Source organism: Diorhabda carinulata, chromosome X (genome assembly GCF_026250575.1).
Source record: "Diorhabda carinulata isolate Delta chromosome X, icDioCari1.1, whole genome shotgun sequence".
NCBI lineage: Eukaryota > Metazoa > Arthropoda > Insecta > Coleoptera > Chrysomelidae > Diorhabda > Diorhabda carinulata.
Window position 1 is genome coordinate 34,629,947 of NC_079472.1, and position 25,488 is coordinate 34,655,434.

Sequence of the window (25,488 nt, forward strand, 5' to 3'; positions counted from 1 at the left end):
TCATGAGTCAAAGTTTGAGATTTTTGGATGTAAGAGGAAGTCAAAGGAAAAACGTTTGTCAGATCCAGGTATGATGTGATGATACTTGGTGATGGTTTGTGGATGTTTTGGAGCAAGGACTGTAAAAAATATTGAAGGAAAACGTAGTACGTTTTGGTCAGCGCCTGATTGGAACAAAATTTATCTATCACCAAAATAACAACTATTCCAAGCATTCCTCGATTCTGTGCAAAAAGGATTTGAAAGAATTGGAAGGGGAGAATGCACTGAAATATTGATTCGGCCATCAACATCAACCTCAACCCGATTGCGTTGTTGTGGGAGAAATTGTCAGGAATGTCAGAAAGTCGTGTCCTACTTTTCCGTCACATTTTTGGAATATCCTGAAAAGCAAATAGAACCAAATAGGGGACGATAATCTATCGAAATTGTTATAGAAAATGTACCTATTATATATGTAGTTGGTTTCAACGAATTCGGTAGGATTTCAAACAAAATTGAAAGTTTTTTTCAAATTAGAAAGCCATTCCATCTATATACAGGTCACTGCTTCAGACGTTCTTCGCTAGCAATTAAAGTGAATAGGTATATAAACATTAAATCACTCTGGAGTATGGTAATTCCGTTCTGTGGAAAAAGATACGTCAAAGACTCTAATAACAATAAAATTAATGCTGTCAAAATATTCTACTCTATTGAAATTGTTCATCAACTTCTACAATCAATATAACAGAGAATTTACTGGAAAAAATTGACGTTCGAAATTTCAGCATATAAAATCAACTATAATTTGAAACGGAATATTTAACAGATTAGTTCGTTTTGATCTACTAACCGTAAAAATGAATACCAAGCTTCTTTACTCGTATTCACAAATTTGTGCAGTTGAAGAAAAAGTATATTGTACAACATGTGGAGAACGTACTTTTTTCACGAGTGACAATAATATGAACTTTCTCCACTTGTTGCATACTATACTATTCCCATTTATAAGTACACTATAACAAATATGCAAAAAATACATTATGTGCCAAAGATAATCTTCTACACCTAAATTACCAGAACCAAATTCCCTTTAAAACTCATATATTTCCTTGCCTTCTAGAGTACAAGATAGTTCAACTGAAATATAAGATCAAACGTCAATTCTTAAAGGATTTAACAGTAGAATCTATAACCAATCAATTGAGTACACTGATAAACTACACTTCTATACGTGTGTCTAGTATTTCTCACAAATAGGTCACTAATTAATTTACCTAATAGCTTCAAGTTCAGATAAGTCAGTTGTTCGAGGAAAATTAGAGACTATCAAATGTCAAATCGTTTATTTGGAAGTTTATCACAAAGTGATTAGATTATACAGGATAATATCTTTGGCATTTGCATGAGATCTTGTAATTTAGAAGATACTTTGTGGTGAAATAACGTTAGAAAATTTATAGTTTGGGATCACTATAAAATTAATTGATATATGAAGTTATTTGCTTCAAGTAGCTACGAAGATGTGAGTGTAGATTCTCGGAAAAGTGGTTATTTAGGTTGAAACTTAAAGTTCTTTCAGTAATGTCAGTAAACAGAGAAAAACTATGTGTGGCAGAATAATTAAAAAACGACGAATCAGATGCCCTCACTAAATTTATTTCTTTCTATTTAACCTTAAGTAAATACGAAAATGATCCAAGTATTACCTGGTCTGACCTAGAGAGTTGTTTGGTTGGTAGTTGTTTGAAAAATACCACTGATTTAGAGAGTACACAATCTATACAGCTATTTGTTCAAAGTTTTCTCTAAATTTTTGAACATGGAAAAAATTGATCATCGTTAAGTGATACAATACTTTCATTTAAAAGGTGTTGGCCTAACCAATATAAAAGCTACACTAGATTCTACACTAGGTGAGACAGCTCCTTCGTTAATTAACAGTAAAATATTGGGTAGTCAATCAAATGAGGTTACGACAGAAATGTTGAAGAAAATTAACACTTGTACTGAATGATTGTCGACTGAAGGTGTACGAGCCATCAAATACAGTATATGGCTTGCAAGGTGGTTCAAGAATGTATGAAAGCAAATTTCCAATAGAAAACAATGACAGCAACGTTTGTCTTGTCAGATTATATAAAAACTTGATATAGACGAAGGGCCCAAATATCAAAATCAACAAGATCATTACCAAGAAAAAATCGTCACTGAAAATCCGAAAATGATCAATGATATGATAATCAGTGGAGGAAACACAATTTGGAATTTGACAAAATCGTCTGGCGAAGCGATTGGCTCGAGCAACAAGGAAAAAAAGTTGCTTGTCACCCCAACAGATCGACCACGAATCGTAGATTGTTCAAAATTGGTGTACAAAAGTAAGAGCTCATAAAAATCACGGGTCACAATAATATTAGCGTATACATCTGCATCACTTACAGAAATTAACACGTCTGGATAAATTGCTGTTTCTCTGTATTTTTTCTATAATTTGCAAAAATATTGACTATCTTAGGAGCCCTTGAGTATTAATAATTGTTACTTATAAGCAACCTACGGCGTACGGCGTGGGTCTGTTTCCAAGCAAACACCTTTCGAAATCTGTTATAAAATTTTTACGAACAACTATTAATGTCCTTGGGTTATAACTACTGAAACGAAAACTCACTCACAATTGGACATGGCTGTCAAAGAAATGTATGGAAAAATTACAATACTTAGAACACAACAACAGTATAAATAGGAAGGTAGAAAGCGACACAAGATATTTAATAATTACCGTGGTATATGGCAGCTTGAAAAAGGACAACTGAATGCAATGATTAATGTACGCGATTCAGGACCAGCTTATAGCTACAAAGAATTATCATCAACGTATAATAATAGAAATGTAGAAAAGATATCAATTTTTGCTGAGGATAAAGTTCAAAAGGATAAAGTCAAAGTGACTGATTAGCTTTCCAAAGGACATCGGCCTCTGTTAGTTAATAGTAAATTGCGGACGACAGGTCTATTAGAAGGTTAACGATCCGGACTAACCTATTATTTGCCATGCACATCAGTTAAACCAATATAGAAAACAGAACAAAACATGAAAATCTTGCATACATAGTTAAGTGAAGTATTAATAACATTAAAAGTATTATCGATGGTGAAAATTGTTCATAACAAACAAAGTTACAAAAATTTTGAAAAACTTTCACACAACCTGCATCTTTCAACGAGTAGTCTTAATGCAAACACACAAAATGATTTTTTCTTAGCTTATTAAACCCGCACTCACTTATGTAGCAGTAATGATAATGATGAAATATACAAAAAATACATAATGAGACCAGAATGAACGTTCTTAGAAAAGTCAAATACAATAGATCAAATTAAATAATATATTGTGTAAGATAATTGGTCATTTAATCTTATCACTCACTGAAAACATTGTCTGATGATTTTTTTTCATACTATTGTGACCCTTGAACTAATCAGAGAGGCCTCTAATTTATCCCAAAGCTCCTGTTTATTGTTACAATAGAACTTCAGCTTCTTTCAAACTTGATATTTTTCACATTCAATCCTTCATCTAATTTTGTAATAGATAGATGAGAAAATTTAGTCAGTTCTATCGAACCTATGGTGAATGGCTCCATCTATTATTGAATTATTGGGCTATTGTGCTTGAAGTTTCTGGAAAAATAAGTCAACTGTAACTAGACATGGAAGTTATACAATGTTCTGGAAATATTTCAAAAGCATAGCAGGATCTTATCATAAAGCAGTTTCCTGAACATTGAATACAAGAACGATACAAGTTATCCGGGTAGTAAAAAGGTGACATCTAATGTGAAATTTTTGTATTGTGTGGTAATTAGTTGGTAATTAGGTATTTGTAGTTTAATAACGTTTTAAGTGTACACTCAACTTGTACAATTTCAACCACGAACGTCGCCCAATGAAAAATACATTTCACAATTGGTCACATTGATTGATCGATGAATTATTTAATTAACTTAATTTATCATTAAGAGTGATATGGAAATAAACTAACAGTTTAGATGATAATTTATGAGCACCATAGTAAAGTATAGAAAAAACACATTCAAATGAAATATAATAATTCTATTTATATTAGATGACAGAAGAACCAAACTTCATGAGTTAATATATGACTATTCAAATGATAAAAAATAATGTGTTTACTCGTATGTAAAGGTAAGTAGCGAAGAAGATATCAGTTGATGGCTTTTTATTCTAAAGTTCAGGAAGAAGTTAATCATTAGAGTTTATGAAACTTTATGAAACATGTTAGTTCCTGCTGAATTAAAACATCAATATATCATAGGAATACATGTATTTATGGAAAGAATATTCAAAAATACTGAAAAATATCATCATATTTCATAGTCATAATGTTTAATCTCGAAAACATTTTTAACATTGAGAAACTTATAATTAGGTGCCGCCAGGAAACCCTAAAATATTTTATAAACTGTACGATAAGAGTAGCTATATGATAAATTATTCCAACAATTTTAGAAAAAAAAGGAACATTGAACTGAACCTTCGAGTAATTAGATAAGAAAAAAAATTGAGTGACTGGCTGGAAATTTTATATTTATGGAATAATTATCATTATTGTGAAACACGTAAATCCCTGTGAATGTCTTCCTCCAGTTAAATGTGAAAATTATTCATCATTTTTCACTTCACTATACCTATTTATTGAAAAATAGTTGAAAGCGAAAAGTTGTTGGAAGAAAATATCAGTTATTCGAATGTCTCAAAAGGAAAAAAGAATCATTGATCAATATCTCTGAGCAGCTATTAAACGTGGTGGAAAATATAGCTGTCAAGTAAGTGCTAAGGAAATTACCACATGAAGTGTCTTTAAATGTGAATTTAGACAAAAGTAAATATCAATTTTTTTTCAGGATTATAGATATCCTACTATATGAGTTTGATGTCTATATTATGATAGATATGATTGGTTTCTGGTATTTCATTAAGCAATATTATTATCAGCCTTGTATTTAGATAATAATAACTGATTCTATTTGAAAGAACTTTTTCACCGGAATTTCCCAATCCTTAAGGCGATGTGGTTGTCCTAATGCGACTCATTAAGGTCTAGTTTGTGCCCTTCTGAGGCTTAACTAGGTAGAATATGCCAAGCAGTCAATTAGGCACCTCCAACTATGTAGTTTCTACTAAAAAAATCTACAATCGTATTAGATACCGTATTAGATAGATATTAGAAATTAGACATAATATATTATCGCAATATTTCAGTGAACGAAAAGAAAACATATTATATATCAAGTACCTTATAATAAATCAGGTGCTATTTACATAAGATGGAGATCTAAGTATTCAAAAAATACATTAAAAGGTCATCAAAATGAGGAAAAATCGGCATTAACTAACGAGAAAGCTGTCAATGATGAAAACAGCAATTGGAGAAACATTTATAATTCTTCTTCAAAGTTTCGAACTAATCATGAATAATTGAATCAACGGTTAATACTTGTTTCTGAGATATGACAACTTTGAAACAAACTCAATATTCATGTTGTAGATGATCTATTGATTGATATAATTATGGAATGGGTCAGTATCAAGTAATATTTTGATGAAGACCGAAATAAGTCGAAATGTCGATATTTTTACCTTTTGCAATAACTAATTTCCAATAAAAAGATAAAACTTAAGTTGAAAACATTCATATTGATTTTGTGAGAATCAAGTATAAATATTTCAAAAATAAATATTCTTTTATCACAATATCATCTTCAAATATCTTATTAGAGTAGGTCACGTCTGAAATTTCATCAAATTTTTTAAGAACATTTTATGATCCAACCTTTCAGTATCTAAAACGCTCAACCTTCAATATAATTCTTCAATGTCGCTTCAACAATACTGTGGAAATTTGATATAATAACATCATTCATATACACAAAAAATCACTGTAAAGGCAAATGAAGCCATAAATAACAAGAAACGAAAAGAAGAAGATATATTTCTCAATGGGTGTCATTTGCCATGATAAAACTGTTTACAGGTTGGCAAGGAGATAGTAGCCTAAAAAGGAGTCGAAGCAGATAAAATGAAAACGTGTGATTTTTTCCATTAAATTGGAGCATATATCGAACGAAATTATTAGGCACCGGATTTCATCCAGATACAAAAATCTACGAGAATCTCAGAAATAATAGGATAACAAATTATTGTATTTCTATATTATATGAAGTGTGTCATATTACTAAATATTATTTTATTTATAATATTTATTTTTTTGCATCCATAAAAAATGTACTTTCTGAATCTGTCCAAAAAGCTTGAAAAAAGTACCGTAGCGGTTCATTTTTTCACGATTTTTCGTTAAAAAAAGTGCCGCAACGTGTCATTTTTTAACGCAGTTTTAAAATTATTTTATCAAAATAGTGGACCGTGAACGCTTTCTTTCTTATGTCAATTCGTTTCTTCGATAAACTGTCACACTTTTAGTTCTTGATATTCGTTCAAGAAAATCCGTTTTGTGTCTAATTAAAAGGAGTGTAGTATTATTATTAGTGATGGAGAGTAATAGTGAAGGCAGTTTAAACTGCCCACCAGAAGATGTTGAATCAACAGCTGCAGCAACTATGAATCTTCTCACTGAGAAATCTAGGGAACATTATTTAAAGGAAAATACTTTTTTTATGGAATGGCGTAGTAAAGAAGGAGTAATCAGCTTCACAGAAAGAGTGTTTCTAGCTTACTTTGAAACTAAATTCAAAATGTGGAAGTCTTCAACACTTTGGTCGACTTATTCAAAATTGAAAGGCACCCTAATGATAAATAACGACGTAGACATAAGTAAATACTCGAAACTCATTGCATATTTGAAAAATAAATCGGATGGATATAGACCGAAGAAATCTAAAACATTTGCCTATGAAGAAATTTTAATGTAAGCTGTATTTGTAACATCTTCCAGGTTGCTTCAATATTCGGAATCGCAGGAGCTCTGGAGGAATTATATGAAATGAAGTGTAACGATATTAATAATACCGGAAATGTTTTAATTATCACAGTACTCAATACAAAAACTCATGTTCAACGTCGATTTAGTGTTATTGGTGAAATATCTGAAACTTGGTAAACATTTATAAAAAATATAAAAATCAACGATCCACAAATGTCAAAATAGATCATTTCTTTTTTCAGTATAGAAACGGGAAATGCGAAACCCAAGCTGTAGGTATCAATTATTTTTCAAAAAGTCATTTCAGTTGACTAATTGACCTAATAGAAAAAACTACCCTGGGCATATATTTCGACGCTCTTCGGAGTCTCTAATAGTAGATTCCGGTAGTGATATAATTCAACTAAAGAAGCACGGTGGGTGGAAATCCACAGTTGCGGACGGTAACGTAGACGATTCAATAAAAAATAAAATGGAATCCGCAGTGAAAATTTTAACGGGAACAACTAGTTCGACTTAAAGCACTAATACAACTATAGACGATGTTATTCCTTTGAACTCGTTAAATTCAAGTACCAATAGTAATGTAACTATAGTAACGTAAAAGTTGTAGGAATCTCGTAAGTAAAGTAGCTTTTTTTCCCTCGTAGGAATTGCAATTGGTCAAACCTTCCTACTCGTGAAAAAAAGTATTACTTTACTCACTTGTTGCATAAATAACTATTATGTTTGTTGATTTAGTGTCCATTCAGAAATTATTCCGACTCTGAAATTACACGCCATACATATTTTAATAAGGATAATTATGTTACTAATTTTACGCCAACGAAATTATATGAACTAGACAAATTTTACTACTTATTTACAGTTATGACCGCACTAGATATTTGAAGTAATAAACATCCTTTCTGCGAAACAATGTAGGGGACACGTGAATATACAGTTCGGCAAAAAAACCCCAAACACCACAAAATGAAAATCCAATTAAATTTTTAGGTTTATTTGTTAATTATTTTGATGGTTATTGAAGTGATTCAATCATTAGCAAGAATGGTTTTGATTTTAAAATTTATGAGTCGAGGAAAAGACTTCAAGTGCTTTGCACAGGTCAGTTGCTCTACTTAAGTGACTAAGAGAGGTCAGATTGTTGGGCTACGTGGAATCGATCCGTCGATGAAAGAATATTGAATTTAAATACAAGAACTACAATATGACAAATAGATGCACTGATATACCCAGATACTTGGGAAGTGACTTCTTTGTGAATACATTTGATGCTGCTTCATATAAATAATATCTTCATAAAGTCGCTCAATTGTAGAGAAAATCCTAGTAAGACAAATAAAGGAATCAAATCCTGCCCAGAAATTAATAAACTCCACTTTTATATGGTTGCAGCGCGACTATCAGGAAAGGATGATAAAGTGTCCTTGAGAAATCCAGGGTACAAAATTTCATAGGACTTCTTGAATTCCCTATGATCGTCATTGAAAATAAAAGATATGCTTCGGTAAAAAAAAGTAGCAATATCAATTGGAGGTGTGGCTATTGATTAACAATATTGGGGATCTTATTAAACAGTTTATTTTGATATTAGGTAATTGAATTACTCTATTATCACTAATATATACCCTACATTGCTCTACGCGATTATTCCCTGAACAGTCCAGTCTTTTTCTATCAGTTCCTTCAGGACGCACGCTGCTTTCTCTTTCACAACTTTTGTCACACGTTATTACATTTTCAAATAATTTTAGGCACTAGTTTTGTACACACTTTTCGCATGTTAAATTTTTGATATACAATACACCGCACACGTTCTTTGTTAATTCTTATAGATTCAGCTATCAAAAGAACAAGATTACTGAGACTTTCCATAGTTTCACCCGTTTTTGGCGTGGAAGAACGACTCGAGCTTGAATCAACATCTTCTCGGCCATCTTGAAAGCGCTTAAGTCACTAAAAAACACGTGAACGGTATAAAAACTCATTGCCATATACTTGTTTTAATAAATCATAATTTCAGTTGCAATTTCTCCAAGTTCCATATGAAACTTCACATCAAGTAATTTTTCCTGTAAAACAAAAACCAGCCCCTATACAAAAAAGTTACGGCTATACTGGTTTGTATACAGACATGGTAGATATCGCATTCGAAAGAGTAGGCTTTAGACAGCTAGCAGTCGTCAACATTTCGCGCATGCGTTATCTTATTCTGTAGCAGCGCTAATCTCGTTACTTAACAGCCACACTTCGTACCTAGGTAATTTAAATTTTCTCGAATACAGGGATATATCCTAAATAAAATTTTTAAACCATATCGTTTATAATCGATCTAAATTTATACCCAAATGATTAAGTTTGTCACTCTACTTTATCCCTTGATAGTAATTTTTAATTTGTAGCAGATCGTTTTAACTTGGAAAATAAAACATCAACTCGTGTCATTATGTAATACGAATTTTTATTTTTTGTTGAATCCTTTGATGAAGCAAACGAGTAGCTTTTAGCATACCTCCTCAATAAAGATAAAAAATGCTTCTAACTAAAAGTTTCCTGTGAAATTGTTGGAAAGAATAATTAGATAACTCTTCTGTAAGCAGATTTAGTCGTTAAAACTGAAAAAAATATACTAATTTATGCACGGTCGTCGAATTCAGAATTAAGAAAAATCTGTCTGGGCGGAGTAATCGTCGGCAGTTTACGTTAAAATTGACGATTACAAACAGAAAAATGACTGCAAAGGAAAAACGAAGATGTATTTGGAAAGAAAAATGTTTTTTTTTCAATATTTGGAGTGCGTTTATTCAAAGGAGTTTATATGGTTTTTGTAAAATATGAATGAAATGTATAAACTTCTTATTTTTACTTAATTCCAATCCAATCAGAAGATAAAACTAAGATAGCATAAAATTCAAACATCTTAGAAACACAATAATCTCAAGTAATGAATGATACTTGACAATTAACTCGATATTTTCGATGTGTTGGCGCAGTTCTACGTCGTATGGTCACATCAGCTTAATACATAGATAATACATAGATGAAGAGCCAAAATAGTCATTTATGTAACACATGTATAGAGTATCCTTCTTATGACATATGTCAAAGACATTTATACGCGAACAGTATACAATATTTTTTCTATTAGTATTTAGTGGTAACTTTCTTCACGCACTATTGCGTAGAGTAAGTTTTATATTTTATTATAAGAAACTACAACTCTTTTATTGATTCCTCATAAAAAATATTATATATTTATTGATATTTTGATTATTCTAATCAAGACTAGAACAAATTAACACAAAAATTAACGAATTCAACTAGTAACAATACTAATATTAAAGGTGCACTTTGTGCAATAATTAAATTTTTCCTTTTGGGCATGCATAGATTCCATCTAAAAATAATTATTACTAGATAAGTGGAAAAAAATTGGAATGAGCGCGACTTGAACCTGGGACCTCCCGCATGTAAGCCTTATACTCTACCCACAACGCTACGGAGACTTTAAAATAATTTTTTTAATGCACTACTGCTCAAAGTTTGTTTCTTTATGCGCTAGTGTTTATTGGTAAGTGGTACTTAAAGTTTTAGGCACTCGAAAGTGTGTTTAAAGTATCTACTCCGTGCAGAGTAATCTCATTTTCTTAGACGTGATAAAATCATTACGTCGTCATGATGACAGGTCGGTTATCTATCGAGATCCAAAAAAAAGGTCTGATTTCTTTGTTAGGTCAAAAGCTCTCCAGAAAACTATCATTTATATGAAAAGTTGTTTTTTGTTAGCAATTTTCGATCCATTTTGCAGATATTTGCAATTCATCTGGCAATTTTTTTTTCATATTCAAAATTGTCTAATCAGAAAATTCTCGAAAGCCATATTTGTAAAGATATATTTTTTCAAATAAAAAATTTGCAACATGCAAAAAACAGTGGATATTGTTGCAACCGCGCTAATCCTAACAGAAGTTTAATTTCCTACTTTATATATATTGAAAAAGTTTCAGCCTTGTGAAAGTACCTTAGTCGAAGTGGCGACCATCTCTTAGACTATAGTGTTTTTTCCTTCTCTATAATTATAATTTGTTACTTCGGGGAAAGTAATTATATTAAAATAATATGCTCCAAAATAAAAACTACCTCACTATTGACATTCATATATTGTTCTATATTACAACTTGATTCAATAAAAATACAAAAAGTCCTATGAATATTCAACATTTGGTTTCAATAGAAGAAATATTTATTCAATTATGATGTATAATACAGTGAAAATAATAATTTTATTCTAGCCGGTAATTTCTACTGTGTCAATCAATAATTATAGAATGAAGTGAAGAATTTCATAAAATCATGATCGTCTATTCCATTATACAGACTTTCACTATAATTTTTGTGGAAAAACAAAAAATCACGATAATATTGAAATCTTCAGAGATAAATGTATTAGATTAAAAAACCCATCTATAACCAAAACAACATATTCATTATCATATAAATTTATTCACCTATGCTCTCAGAGAATTAGTTACCTTCAAAAGTTAAAAGTTTATTAGAATAAACCACATCACAAATTAAACAAATAGTTGAGACCGTTCATTTTATAACAACTCACATCGTATAACAGGACGGTTAACTACTGAACATGAACCAAATAATAATAAATGAATTAAGTATTAAAGATTATTTATTATTAAATTGAGGATGGTTGCTAGGAACATCTATTCACTACTGATGTATGATTGTTTATACATTTATTATGCAATCAGTTTGACCTTTGTTTATTAAAAACATTGAGTTTATATTTAAAGCAACACAAAAATCAAAGAAAAATATTCAAATTATATTTTCTCCTATCATTATTACAGTGCTTCGTGATAATTATCAATAAACTTCAATTTTAGTAAGATATTATGTCTAATTGGTCGTAAAAGCGATGATTTCATTAATGCTATGACATTTCTAGTTGTTTGAAACACACTGAATATTGGTTGCTTCCTACTATTCAGATATATCCATATTTTACATCAATTATTGACCAAAAAACAGAACGTATTCAGTTGATGTAGCTTTTCAGAAATTGCCTGTCAAAAGTATACAAGCTCTCAACCCTATAAATGTTAGTGTTCTTATTCTCAATTCCATCTTATCAATTGTCTATTTATTTATGCTGTCTCTATTCCATATTATCACCTTAATTTTTCAACTATTTTCAATATACAGGGTCTTTCCTATAACAAAATTTCTTCAACCCACCCAATTCTAGGACATCACCCTTAAAAGGTTGTGACTAAAATTGAGTGACTTGAAATTCTGTAATATATGGGCTAACCACGGGTATTATTTCAATATTCCTGTTACATTATACGGGGGTTCAATTAGCAGCCCTTACTTCGGCTGCATGGAAAATATAAACACCATTTATATTCTTTTATAATAGATTGAGTACAACACAGTAAAAATGTTAAATGTAATCCGATTCATAATGGTATAAAAGCTGGAAATATGTATTATGGATTGCCGAGATAGGGGTATTTCATGAGTATATTAGCAATAATTATTTTTGTTGACTATGATTAATTGATTATGAGACTTTTCTGCAATTTGGGATGAAATAACCAGCTATAAGCAGAAATTAGAGCAAATTAATGTCATACAAACGACAAACATTTCTAAGCAACCTTAGTCGACCAATGACAAAATCAACCGATCAATTATATGCATCGTCTCGCTTCAACGAATAGTTGGAGATAAAAAGTGACTCTTATTTTATAATGAATAAGGCAGTGGCTCTCTCCAAACGCGTTCCCACTTCAAAGCCGGGTTTACATCTGGAGAAGGCTCTTTTATTTGTTTGATGGGGCATATCCGGAATTGTGGAACAAGGACAACTTTTGAACTTTTGATGCAGCGAATATATCGTTCAATAGAAATTTCATCTCTAATATCGCAGCCTGAGTGCAGTACAAATGTTCGAAAATTCCCATACTAATTAAATAAATAAATATGAATAAATCACTTGCAATATGTAAATAAGTTTTAAGTACTAGATATCGTTTGTATCAACTGAAATGAATGAAATCTTGTTATAAGAAAGTGATTAGTATTATTAGAAAGAAGGTAATTTCTTTGTAGTTATAACGTGGAAAGAATAATCCATGTGTTATTATGTTCATTATTATCCAAATAGTGTTTATACTTCACGAAATAATCGAAATTATGTTCAATTATTATGAATGATAATAATTGATAAATAATAACTGAACACTAACTTGCATCATAAATATGTCCTGGAATCAGTTAATGTATCCAGTCGATCTGGTTTTTGACGAAGATTTGAATTAAACTTTGTTAAACTATAATGTCTTCCTTGAAAAGTAGAATATTCTATTTGTAGAGTTCTAATTTAGTTCCTGTTGCCTAGGGTATTATTTAGAATGCAACATTTGGTACGTTAGTTGAAAATTTTATATCAACAAAAACGGTAACGATATAAAGTTTAAAACAAAAGAAATAACAATTGAAATAACAAGGCAACGAAATTAAATATTGGTCGACCCACATATCTAAAGATCGGGACACACTAGCAAAGAAAGGATCGTTGTGGGATCGTAGGGGGTGAGCCCTTATGTCCTATATGAAATGAAAATTTCACTAAATATTTATGTCTTTATGTTATAAGTAAGGACAATATTCTAATCTATATTGTACGTTTGATTATGATTCCTTCGCAACTTTTCTCTAGATCATGTCTTTGTAGATGGCATTTCGGTACTGCTAGTTGGTTTGGTCATACAGTACTGGATACTTCCTCACTGCTTCAATGAGCTATTCCGGTTTTATACCTGACATTATTGCGAATTAAGTAAAGAAAACAAACACTGCAAAACTAAAAAATACTATTACAAATTCCAGCCGACACGCGTCCTGTAGCCGACTGCACGATCGGAACACGATCTGATGTATGACCAGAATCGTGTAGGAGACACTCGTCCGATTGTATGATCGTAGTGGGATCGGAACGATGCATGATAGATGTGTCCAAGCCTTAAGTCTAACATTTAAGCGATCCGTCGTCTTTACGTCTTCTCAGTCTTCTCTCAGGAAACTTTACGACTTTCGGTACCACAAAATATTTTAAACGTCTTGTGAACAACTAAAACTCGCGTGCTTTTCGTCTAATCATTATATTATGTTTGTTACGATGTTGTCGGCTGACATAAAAAACTGATAACTTAGAGTAGAGATGGAATAAAACGTAAAATGATAACTAAGTAAAAAAAACGAAACTAGAAATTTGTGTATTAAGATTTCAAGGGCATATTAAAAACACGTGAAATCACAAGTTGTACACAGATTTCAAATAAAATGAGCGTTTGGACTGATATTCCTCGAAATAGTATTATTGGACCGGTATTCTTTGAGAAAAATCTAAGTGGTGATCCTTAATTAAGTTTTCTTCAAAAGTTTGTACTAACATGATTGTGATTTACTTCGAAACGACTTCTTGCAAACGATAACACGGGTTAAGGTGGATCAGTCTTCAGCTGCTTGTAGATTCCAGAACGAGATTCAAACAACCATTTCCGAAAGTTGCGTTCAATTTTCGGAAAAAATTCCAAATTTACAAGTTACAAGAACTTTTGATTTCTATAACTTTTTTGTTTCTTTCATGATATTTATTTAGTTGTGTAATAGATTTCAGATGTTTAATGATTGTAATAGAGCAGTATCAACTATTTACTCCCTCACACAGATTTTGCACGAAAGTTTTATACTAATCAGCTATTTTATTGATAAAATACCAGTGAAAACCACAAACCTCAGTAGCTTATCAATAGCGCTGTTCATGAAAATTGATATTAGTTAACTACATGAGGAGAATAAATAATTTTCAAATTTCATAAAACTATAGGCAAATGAAACCAGTCAGATGATCGTATTTAGCCACGGATCTAACGGGTCCGAGAACAATTAACGTGACGTTAGTTTCCGTAAATTCAGATCACGATTGAGTTAACCTGACCATAGTTTCTGAGATGTCCTCTAGTTAATGAAATATTTTCTGACAGATAGCTTAGTCGAAGAGGATCAATAGAATGGAAGCTAAGTTCGCTGGATTCAGATTCCTTTTCCCATTTTATTATATTATACCAGAAACATTAAAAAAATTTCACTAATTCAGATTATAAAGTTAAATAAGCTTTGAAATGATGTAATACTCAACCCTAATTTCTATTTACCTAGAAATTGTCCCCCTTGAAGATTATTGTAATGTAGCTCTGCTTATATCAATTTTTTAGGTGTTGCGTTTCCAAATTTGATGACAAATATACGTTTACTGCTAATTTTCCAACAGTATATATCTATTTTCCAAGCATCCTCGTTGCTTTTTATTATATCGATTTCATTCGATATTATAAATAACTGCCTCTCTGGTTTAATTTATTCAGCCATTTTATTTTATAATCAGTATTTCAGTTTGTATTTCCTCCTGAAGTTTCTCATTTCTATTTAATTTGAGATTTTATATAAATCCTATGCAAGTGCAGAACTTTACATATCTTTTTAGAACACCGTAGAATTGAAATGATAGTTTTGTGAGTCTTAATGTATATGCTCCATTGTTAGTTTCATATGTTCAAATATTTTTTTGACTCACATACCTTTTAAAATATCTTCCACTCCATTTTCCTATTCTCAAGCTCCCCAGTATTTTTTATTAGCTTGTTCAAGTTCTTTGTCAATTTTTTTCACGTTTGGAATAACCTTTTTTTGATATTATAATTAATTCGTTGTTTGACCCTCACAGTAAGATTTGTTATTGATTTAAAGTATTTAATTAATTATTTGATCCAAATATAACCAGTTTTATTATAGAATGGAATTGGGTACTTTTGTCTGTCAATTATGTATTCAAAAGCAATCTACCAATTCCTGAATTGAATGTTATTGACTTGAAGCGGTATATGAATTTACTTTCATCAAAACACTTCACTATGTAAATTTGTAATACTTAAAACGGTTGAAGCCGGTTTTTAGCAAGACAAATGGGATAAACTCCACTCTGAAATACACAATTTGAGAGTACTTGAATTCGTTTGTTTTTTTTTCCCTTGTTGTTTATGGAACAGACGGTTTTATTATAAAACGTATTGTTAGATGATTCGGAGATGTAAAAAAACTACGTTTTGCATCATTAATTTTTCAATTAACTGACTATCCACCTCCTTTTGTTATTATATCAAGCTTCTTTGTAACACATTTTCAAGCGTGTCATAACATAGTATTAGATAAGAGAATCAAAAATCTCTAATGGAACTTGAACGACTAGTTAATTTTTAGTTAAATGTGTTAGTCCCTTGAGAAAATATTTCTATATTTTCATTCCATTTTGGAGATACTTTTTTGCAGACCAAACTAAATTCAATCCTTGAGAATGAGCGCGGCTCCAACGACTCATAGAAGGCCTCAATTTGTTAAAAGACATTATTCTATTCTTTGATTAAAGCTATCATTTTTTCCAGTAATAGATTGACAATGTTTGGTGCTATGACTAGATTTAAATATACACTGTGTCTTTGGAAGAGCCTAAGTTCATGTATACAGTATATCCAAAATAAAACAGTTCACTTACTTGTTTTATATGGAAATATAAAACATATTACTGTGAGTATTAAAACTTTAATGGAAAACTATAGAACATAAAATTTGATTCTTGGAATCCCTGCAAAATTAAAGCATTACTTCTTGGATTTCGGTTCCAACAGTCCCAGACATTTGAAGCAATGAATCAAAACTATAATGAAACAGAATGAAACTAATCGGTTGCTTCTTCGAAATTCAATCTTAAAGTTGTTTTATAGCGCAACGGGAATAAGAAACTGTCTAAACCTATGGGACACGCAGTACATTGTAGAGAAAGCTGTGAATCAATGTGTATGTTAATGGTGGATTCGCCAAATATTTTTTTTTCTTTTGTGTATGGGACAGTAGAGCTACAAAGAATCATTTTGTAAGAAGTTATTGGCCTATTAGAAACAAATATACTGCAGGCAAAAATAACAGAGAATATTAGTGGCGTTGGTGGATGCCCTTTTGGAGGGAGTAGGAAGTACCATTTCGAAACCATTCTATTATTCGAAAGCTTTGAGACAAGGGTACAGTTTATCACCAACATTATTTGAGGATAAGTTCATAACAACTTACTAACAACGTTTCGTAGACGACCAAGTGATAACTTGCGACGAGGACGATGCAGATTATATGCTTAGAAAATTTGACGACGAATATGTAAAATAGGATTTGAATATGAATATGTCAAAAACATTATGTATTATATATAATACATAAATAAAATCAGTTACCCTTAAACAACACAATATTAAGATAACGTTCTATTTTCACTAAAATACAAGATAAAACACCAATAAATAAATCACCCAACATAAAATATGAAATTCCTGGTATAAATTGTACCAAAAAATACATTGGTCATTCGAAGAGGTCTCTCACCGATCGGATAACCTCTCACAAGAGTGATAGCAGTTTATATCCTGACAGATGCTCATTAGCGACACATGTTTACTATGAATGATACAATATGAATTATGAATTTGCCATAGTTTTCACAACTTAGAGAAACTACAAAAAAGTCTATTTTTAACAAACATATATTGCCCAAAATGATCAATGCATTAATAAAAAAACTGATTTAAATAATCTTAGACTAATCTATGCATATCTTTGAGATTTTGTAAAAAGAAATTTTATAAAAAATTCAACTCCAATCGTAATGACCTAACTTATAAAATATGATGTCATTCATAACCGTAAATATTCAGATATAAAGATCGTAGGAGTAAAACTAGGAGAAGAGATATTCATTGGTTCTCGTAAAGTTAAAAAAAAACTCGGTTTGAAAGTCTTTTATCTGCCAATAGAAAAACTGCTGAGAAGTTATTGAATAAGGTTGACTAGGACCCTCTGAAAAATAAAAAAGTACAAAATTATGAGAGACCGTGGGTGAATTATTGAAAAATAACAGACAGGATGCGATTTGTCTTTGACTATTTCCTGTACGTATGATTTTTCTCTGACTACTTATGAAGTATGAATGATAAATGGGGAGAAGATTTTTGAAGAGTTCTATCAGGGATATTGAGACCAATATAATAGTAGGATATTACTTTGATCTGAAATAAGAGAAAACATTTTTTTTCTTATTAAGAACATTTTCATCTTTCCTTTTGTCTGAGTGTAACCAGTATAATCTAAGTGAACAATAATCGATAATTCTCAGGTGGGTATCAAAAACTATGTAAATTAGTGATAGTGATGCAATATTTTATATTTCTCTTGGTATAGAACAATGTCGGGTTATTACAATATCATAACTTTTCGGATTAGAGGTTTTTAATTTTAATTTAATTAAAAATTAATAACAGTAAAACACGAAAACTGTTGAATCTGGTCTCTTTCTCTTAATTAAAATTTGAAATGCATTCCCAGAACATCATTAATAAGAGATATACCATGGTCATTAGTTTCTTGATACCAGTTTGTGAAACCCGTTTACATTAAAATTTTGTTTTTAACATTTAGTATACAAGAAGTCAGACAAGCTGCTAGTTAGCTTTATATGAGATACATTATTCAAGTGTATAGAAATGACCACAAGATTTCTCATTCTTTTTTTAAATTTTTTCGTGCTACGTGTTTGTAATGGACAATTAGAACAAGAAGTCAATCAAATACTCGACGAACTTCATTCCGAAGATAAACAAACGTCTACTACAGTATCACTCCAGCCTATTAACGATGATTCTACACCGAAAAATCCCTATGAAATGCCCAGTGGAGTTACGGAGTGTCCACATTTTTGCGTACCTTTTTTTCAATGTCGCGATGGAAAACTGAATACCAACGGGGTTAATATAATTGATATCAGGTTAGTTCATACCACTATCAATGATTCATAATAATTATTGAACTTTAGTATTCAAAATATTAGATGAATATTTCGACCGATAACGATGACTGTTTTAATTCAATATTCACATCTACTAAATTTTATTACTTCAATCAGAACACGTTAAAGAAGGTGATGCTATATTTCAATTGAAAATAGAAGCTTACATAATTGAGTTAAAATTTGTACAAAATATTTTGAATAACTACTTTGGATAACATATACTTAATTATGAATACAATTTAGAAAACCTTCAGAGCTCTCTTTAATTTGATATGGAAATGTGTTTCTGATTTTTCTGTACCAACTTTTTCTCACTTTTCCGTAAGCTATACAAGCAAATTGGAGCAAAATTTTTATACAAAGCTTGTAAGCACAAATTCTAGCTAAAGTTTCACAATTAAAAATAAAAAATGTTTGTTAACATCATTTGAGCCAGGTAGAATTTTTATAATAATCTTATTCTATTATAAATGAAAGATTTTGATGTTAATCAATTCTATTGAATTACTATTAATTATTGATTAACCTACCTAATTTTGATGCAATCTGATCATTTCAAGTTAATGAACTAAATAGATTCTGAAGGAGTTTGTTGCAAAGAAACAATGTAGCACACTTACAGGTGATTGAAGTAAGTTCAAAAAAAAACTCGTCAACTAACAATTTCTGTCTCATTCACTCATATCGCAACTCAGCTCAAATAGTCATAAGTCGAAAAGAAAAACTGTTGAAAAATAAGCATTTGAAATTAATTCCAACTTTAATTTTCAACTGATAAAGATACTGCAATAGTAACTATTTACATGACAATAAAAGATATTCTCTAATTTTGGTAGAGGAGGGATATATCCTCAATATATAAAAATCATAGTTTGAATAAATTTATTATTAGCTCATATCGAGGGCAGCGAATATCATAATTTTATGCTGTAGCTAATGTAATTAAATGAAAAATGGCAGAGGGTGGAATAATTGATGACAAAACTAGAAGAAGGAAGTCATATCTCGAAATTATAGAATTATTAAACATATGAAGATACAATGTGAAAGAAATAAAAGAGGAAACAACTATAAAGACAGAACAGCCTTAAAAAAAATAATGAAACTAAAAATGTATACTAATTATGGCCAGTTGAGATCACTATAAAATACTGCTGCAGAAACCTCAATATCCACATATCCGGATTCTCTTCGTACAAGTTTATGAGGTAAGAGTTTTGGAAAACTACTTTGTGTGATACGTATAGTTTTATTTGGATGAAAGGAAACCTTCATCGACTATATAAATAAAACTGTGGAAGGGAATGATACGTCTAGTTTTGAAGTCTTTATAAGTGACAATAGAAATAGTGTCCTTTATAGAAGAAATGAGAGGAGATGAGAGGGTGTATTATCCACGCTTTTTTCATCGTGCTACAATAAAAAGTGAATCACTGTCTATACGCTTGATTTTATGATTATATTCTATTTTTTTTTCAATACCCATTGTGGACAAAGCTTCCAATAGTTCACACGTTTCGACAAAAATTCACACACAAACGAGAGACCTAAAGAAACAGTTAATAATAATAATGGAGATTGTCTAGAAATTGAGAATATAATTTATAGTAGAATCCAGGCCAAATTCAAGTTAATATTTATTGTTGTTTCAGAATAAGCTGTAAACTAATCTGTAAATGTTTGCAAAATGCTTGACTTAATTGCCTTCTTATAGTTCCTCGTCTCCTCTATTTTTCTAAAGATTTTTGTGGCTCATAGCTTCTTCCATGTTCTCCTTTTGCTGACCTGGTGTCTAATGACTTGAATATCAAATTTACGAGTGTTTGTCTTTTTTTCGTTCTTCCTACCTTATTATTGGAAATCCTTTTCATCTATTTTCCATCGATCTCCAAGTCTTTACCTATTATAGGTTGCTGCCAAATTTTTACATGTCATTTCCTCCCCTTCGCTTAAATATGTCTTATATTTACATTATCTCATCAATTTTCTCATTTTTTACAAAGTTTAATGGCTGCTTCGTAAATATTTGTTCACTTGACGCCGTTCTCTCTTATATCAGTTGCTTTTTCAGTTTTCAGTATGCTCTATTTCTAATTTTTTTCTGGTCACTGATGTTGTCCGCCTCATTTTTTTTCACTAAAACTCGAGTATTTGAAGCTCCTCATCCCAATCATTTCTTTTCTTGTGCTCATTATACATCTAATCTATCTAGTTCATTTTTAAAACTTTCCACTTATTTTGATTATCACTTCTTTTGGAGGTTTTTGATTTCTGCTATGTTACCTGCCTCATTAATTGATTCTTTCGGAAATTTTCGTTCTAGTTCTAGAGAGCAGAATTAGAATCGTCACGACTTGATTTGACTTTATGTGCGAGAAATGATTTATGTCATCAAAGCCTTTCATTTATTTATAAACGTGTAGATACACCAAACATTTTACAACTTTGTCAAATATCATTATGTGGATATTGCAATATTCAGTTTATCCACTATTGATGGGTCAATAATTATAAGCGAATGTATATTGCAGTAATTGAAAATTCTGTATTAGATGTCTTCTTCACTTATATCCATTCTTCTTTGCTAGACAATAACGTTTCCGTCCCTAATGTATTTCAAAACAAGCGTCGTACAATATTGACGCCAATTTCTATACATTCTCCGAGTTATAAAATGTTCTCATGAAAAATGGGTGCTTAAAACGGAAAAAGATATGAATTTAATGACATACCCAGAGCCCGATGAGTTTTCTCTCACAATAATTCTTTAAATTATAGAAGTGAATTCTGTTTTTTTGATATTTGATATAATCTAATAGTATCCTATATAAATTGAAAAAAATTCCTCAGATAAAAATTATGTTTAATGAAAAATTCTATATGAATTTCCGTGTGTTGGAAACTTGTTTCGTATTTCGGATTAATTGAAAACAACATTTACATTCCACCAATTGGTATTTTACTGTTTATTTTGTAAAATCAATTCGAGTTTGTATAATCTAGTTCTCAAAAGCATTTTTATGCTTTTGGTGGTATTTATCATCAATATCTATTATTTTCCAATTCTTAAAAAATTTTTAAATCACTTCGTTACTGTTGTAACGTAACGTTGTAACGTTGTGATGACTAAGAACCCACCCAAAACCTCCTTAATCTCAAAATAACCCTCGTAATTTTCAATCGCGTTCAAATATAGGATCATCTTGTTCTTTCATTTGTTCTAATTGAAATTTGCAGGTTAAATGACGGACCATGTGGTAATGCTCTTCTTGTCTGCTGTAAAAAGCAATCTGTTACGGATAACCGTTTTACTACGAATCCAAATACATCTCCTACGGAAACTACCGACCCCAGAGGATGTGGTTATCGAAGAGTAGACGGAGTGGAGTTTCAAATTACAGGTACTAAAGATAACGAGGCTCAATATGCTGAATTTCCTTGGATGGTCTCGATACATACACAACCCAATGCCCCTAACGATAGACCTGTTTGTGGCGGTGCTTTGATTCATCCACAAGCAGTTATTACAGCAGCTCATTGTGTAGCTGACATGACTAAGAGGTAATTAGTTATATGTGATACTTCACACACAGTATTTCTTAGTGATTATTCACTCTACACGTTATATGAATGGATTCCAATTTTGACTGATTAGCAAAATTCTCATCTGCCAAAATTGCGAGAGGAGCAAATATTAAATTGATATATGACACTATATGAAAGTTTCTATTACAATGAAATAATTTGTTTAGATGGAAAGTTCGTGCTGGTGAATGGGACATCGTCAAAAAAATTGAAGTGTATCCAGTTCAAGAAGTAGAAGTAGAATCGATCACACTTCATGAAAACTACTACGCAAGAGCCTTATTCAACGATATTGCTTTCCTTAAACTCAAACAAGCTGTTAATTTGACTAAAAACATCGACACAATTTGTTTGCCACCTCAAAGTTACCAACACACTTCTCAAAATCGGTGCTACTTCACAGGCTGGGGTAAGAATAAATATGGAAAAAAAGGAGTTTATCAAGGTATTTTGAAGAAGGTGGACCTTCCTTATATCGACAAATCTAAATGTCAAGAGTTACTAAGAAATACTAGACTTGGGCAATTCTTCGAACTACACCACAGCTTCATGTGTGCTGGAGGTGAAGAGGGTAAAGATGCGTGTAACGGTGACGGTGGTAGTCCATTAGTTTGTCCATGGAATGATGATCCAAAGAGATACTACTTTGCAGGTATGTTATACTTTTTTGTTGGTTATGATGAAGGCACATTGCCCGCGGACGTATCGCCATAGGTCCAAACTAGACACGCCAGATGCCGAAACAGATATACTATTCAATTACGCTTTTTAACAATTTTTTTCCATACGTAATCTTCTTTTTTGACCAGTAATAATACCTTAATGAAGCATCGTTGTTACGTTTCGCAATAAGATTTTCTCTCTCCCCTATCTTTATAATTCCAAAACTATTTAGACGTCTATAATTTTGATAGGTCAGCTTTTTATTACATTGGTTCTTTCTCTTACTATCCTTCACTTGACTTTAAATATTTAAATATTGCTCAGTAGTCAAGACGGTGGTAAAATGATTACCAATCAACGTAATTATTTTTTATTTTTTTTCAAAAGTATGCTTATAAAGTAAATGCTGATCAGCCTCCATTCTTACAAAAAATGATTTCCTTACAAATTTTGTGTGAATAATACAAAAACCACTAACAAACAAACTGCACTTTAGCATTAATTTGAGGTTATGTTTCTTATTTACTCGATCGGCAACGGCGTATTTAATGGAGGAGTATCATATCATATCAAAATGGAGAATTCTTCTTCATTATTAATTACTATGTTACTATTACTTGTTTTAAAATCGTGAAAGCTTGATGACGATCTTTACAATAGAATTTAGGTATCTCAAGTATAGCTAAGCAGAATGAGTCTAGAAACACGTAATTAGAGCCTATTCATCCCATTGAAAATGATTCTTTAAGACATAGAGCATAAGAGCACATAAGTTCTAAATTTCACTCTTGTTGTAGGTGTGGCTGCTTGGGGAATTGGATGTGCCCAAAAAGATATACCAGGCGTTTACGTAGATATTACAGAATTCAGGAATTGGATCGATAATCAGATGACGGTGCATAGGTTACCAACTTTATTTTACGATCGGGACAATCCTTTTGTACCACGGATGAAAGGCGAAAGAATGTAGGATAAGTAGTATTTAACTTTAGAATTTCTTTCTATTATATAATTGTGAGTATTCAAGTTAAGGATGTAGGAATTTTTTATGAATAAAAACTGATAAAATAATAGAATTTTTGTTTTCTTATTTTAACAAACCCAAAAATGGAAGCTTCTTCGTTTTAAAGTTTAGACAAAATAGTTTATTCTTACATGAAACGAAAGGTACTAATAACTATCAAAGAATTGAATGACATGGTTCTGAATTGAGAATGTGGACAAAAAGGTCGATTTACATCACGCTCTTCAGAGGAGTCATTGATTAATCGTCGAGGCATTAGCCAGGAAAGTAGTCGTTTTCTCCTTCGAAGAACGGCGGAATACATTTTCGAAATTATTTCAGAGATGAATAGTAGAAAACCTTTATTTTTATACATTTTGCACACCTTCTTTACCAACTAAATCTGTATTATCAGCGACTACGCTAGATTTCTACATGACCAATAATTCACATACGCTGGGAAATGTTTAACTACATGTATCAAATGCGACGTTGTCTTCAGTTTGGGTTTCGGGCCCGAACGAGGGGTCTTAAACTGCTCTGATCAGACGTTATAAAGTCGAAACTGGTCAGTAGTTGCACCCTCTCCTTGCAATTGCGAGCTATTGGGAATGTTAATATTGACCAAAAGGTTGATTTACAACATGCTCTTCATATAGGTTGTAATTCAATATTCGTCGAGGCATTAGCCAGGAAAGTTGTTGAAAAACATATTCGAAGTATTGATTTTCGAAATTATAGTGGATAGACAGACATTTTTATGTATCAAAGTAAAATCAGTTTAGTTGGTGAATATGTTTTTTCTTTACTATCTATACTATCAAATAGAAGATAAGCTGATAACTAGTGTAGTGAAGTCACATCTTTCTCTCAAAATTCTCAAGATTCATAGGATACCTTGTAAGGTTGGTCACATTGTATTCTACAGTGAATTTAAAATAAAATAAAATAAGGATAGAAGTTATCGCTATCACACATAGCTTTATGGCATATTCTATATAAAACCGCATCAACGTATTATTCAATTACTCTGATATACCATCTAATTTATGAAGCTTTTTAGTTATCTCTCTATTTCTTATGTCATCGAAACGTAAACCGCGTAAGCAAAACAAAAACTTCTGCAATTACAAACCCAATTATGCCAGTATAATGTTTGGTCCATATTTTCTGGACATTAATATGCATTTTTTACTTCGTTAAAAAAATTACTCCGAATAAGTGTAGTATTTCTGCATTAGGAGATGAAATACGTTATAATAATTCGACAATTTTTTGGCTTATTCTTCAGACTCGCACCAAGTGTAAAAAAAT

At 31.2% G+C, this 25,488-nt stretch overlaps 2 protein-coding genes across 4 annotated transcripts in view; one reads left to right on the forward strand and one right to left on the reverse strand.

Annotated features, from left to right (window-relative positions):
• LOC130901084 (diuretic hormone receptor-like) overlaps positions 1-25,488 on the reverse strand; it is a 215,885-nt gene that overhangs the window by 111,187 nt on the left and 79,210 nt on the right. The window contains exon 1 of one of the 3 annotated variants that reach the window (XM_057812172.1): positions 11,482-11,594. The exons of 1 other annotated variant lie outside the window; for it this stretch is intronic. The gene's annotated coding sequence lies outside the window, so the exon portion shown is untranslated. Of the gene's footprint in view, positions 1-11,457; positions 11,595-25,488 lie in introns of those variants that run through there. One more of the 3 variants, XM_057812173.1, reaches the window with a different exon arrangement.
• Positions 18,552-24,244, forward strand: LOC130901085 (phenoloxidase-activating factor 2-like). The gene is made up of 4 exons (XM_057812176.1): positions 18,552-18,899; positions 22,161-22,484; positions 22,676-23,160; positions 23,969-24,244. Exons 1-4 carry the CDS (start codon positions 18,619-18,621, stop codon positions 24,139-24,141), a joined length of 1,263 nt encoding a protein of 420 aa, XP_057668159.1. The 5' UTR covers positions 18,552-18,618; the 3' UTR covers positions 24,142-24,244.

Coding starts and splice junctions, on each gene's coding strand:
- LOC130901085 (XM_057812176.1), top strand. CDS start 18,619: ATGACCACAAGATTTCTCATTCTTTTTTTAAATTTTTTCGTGCTACGT. Junction 22,485..22,675: donor GTAGCTGACATGACTAAGAG/GTAATTAGTTAT, acceptor TAATTTGTTTAG/ATGGAAAGTTCGTGCTGGTG. Junction 23,161..23,968: donor AAAGAGATACTACTTTGCAG/GTATGTTATACT, acceptor CTCTTGTTGTAG/GTGTGGCTGCTTGGGGAATT.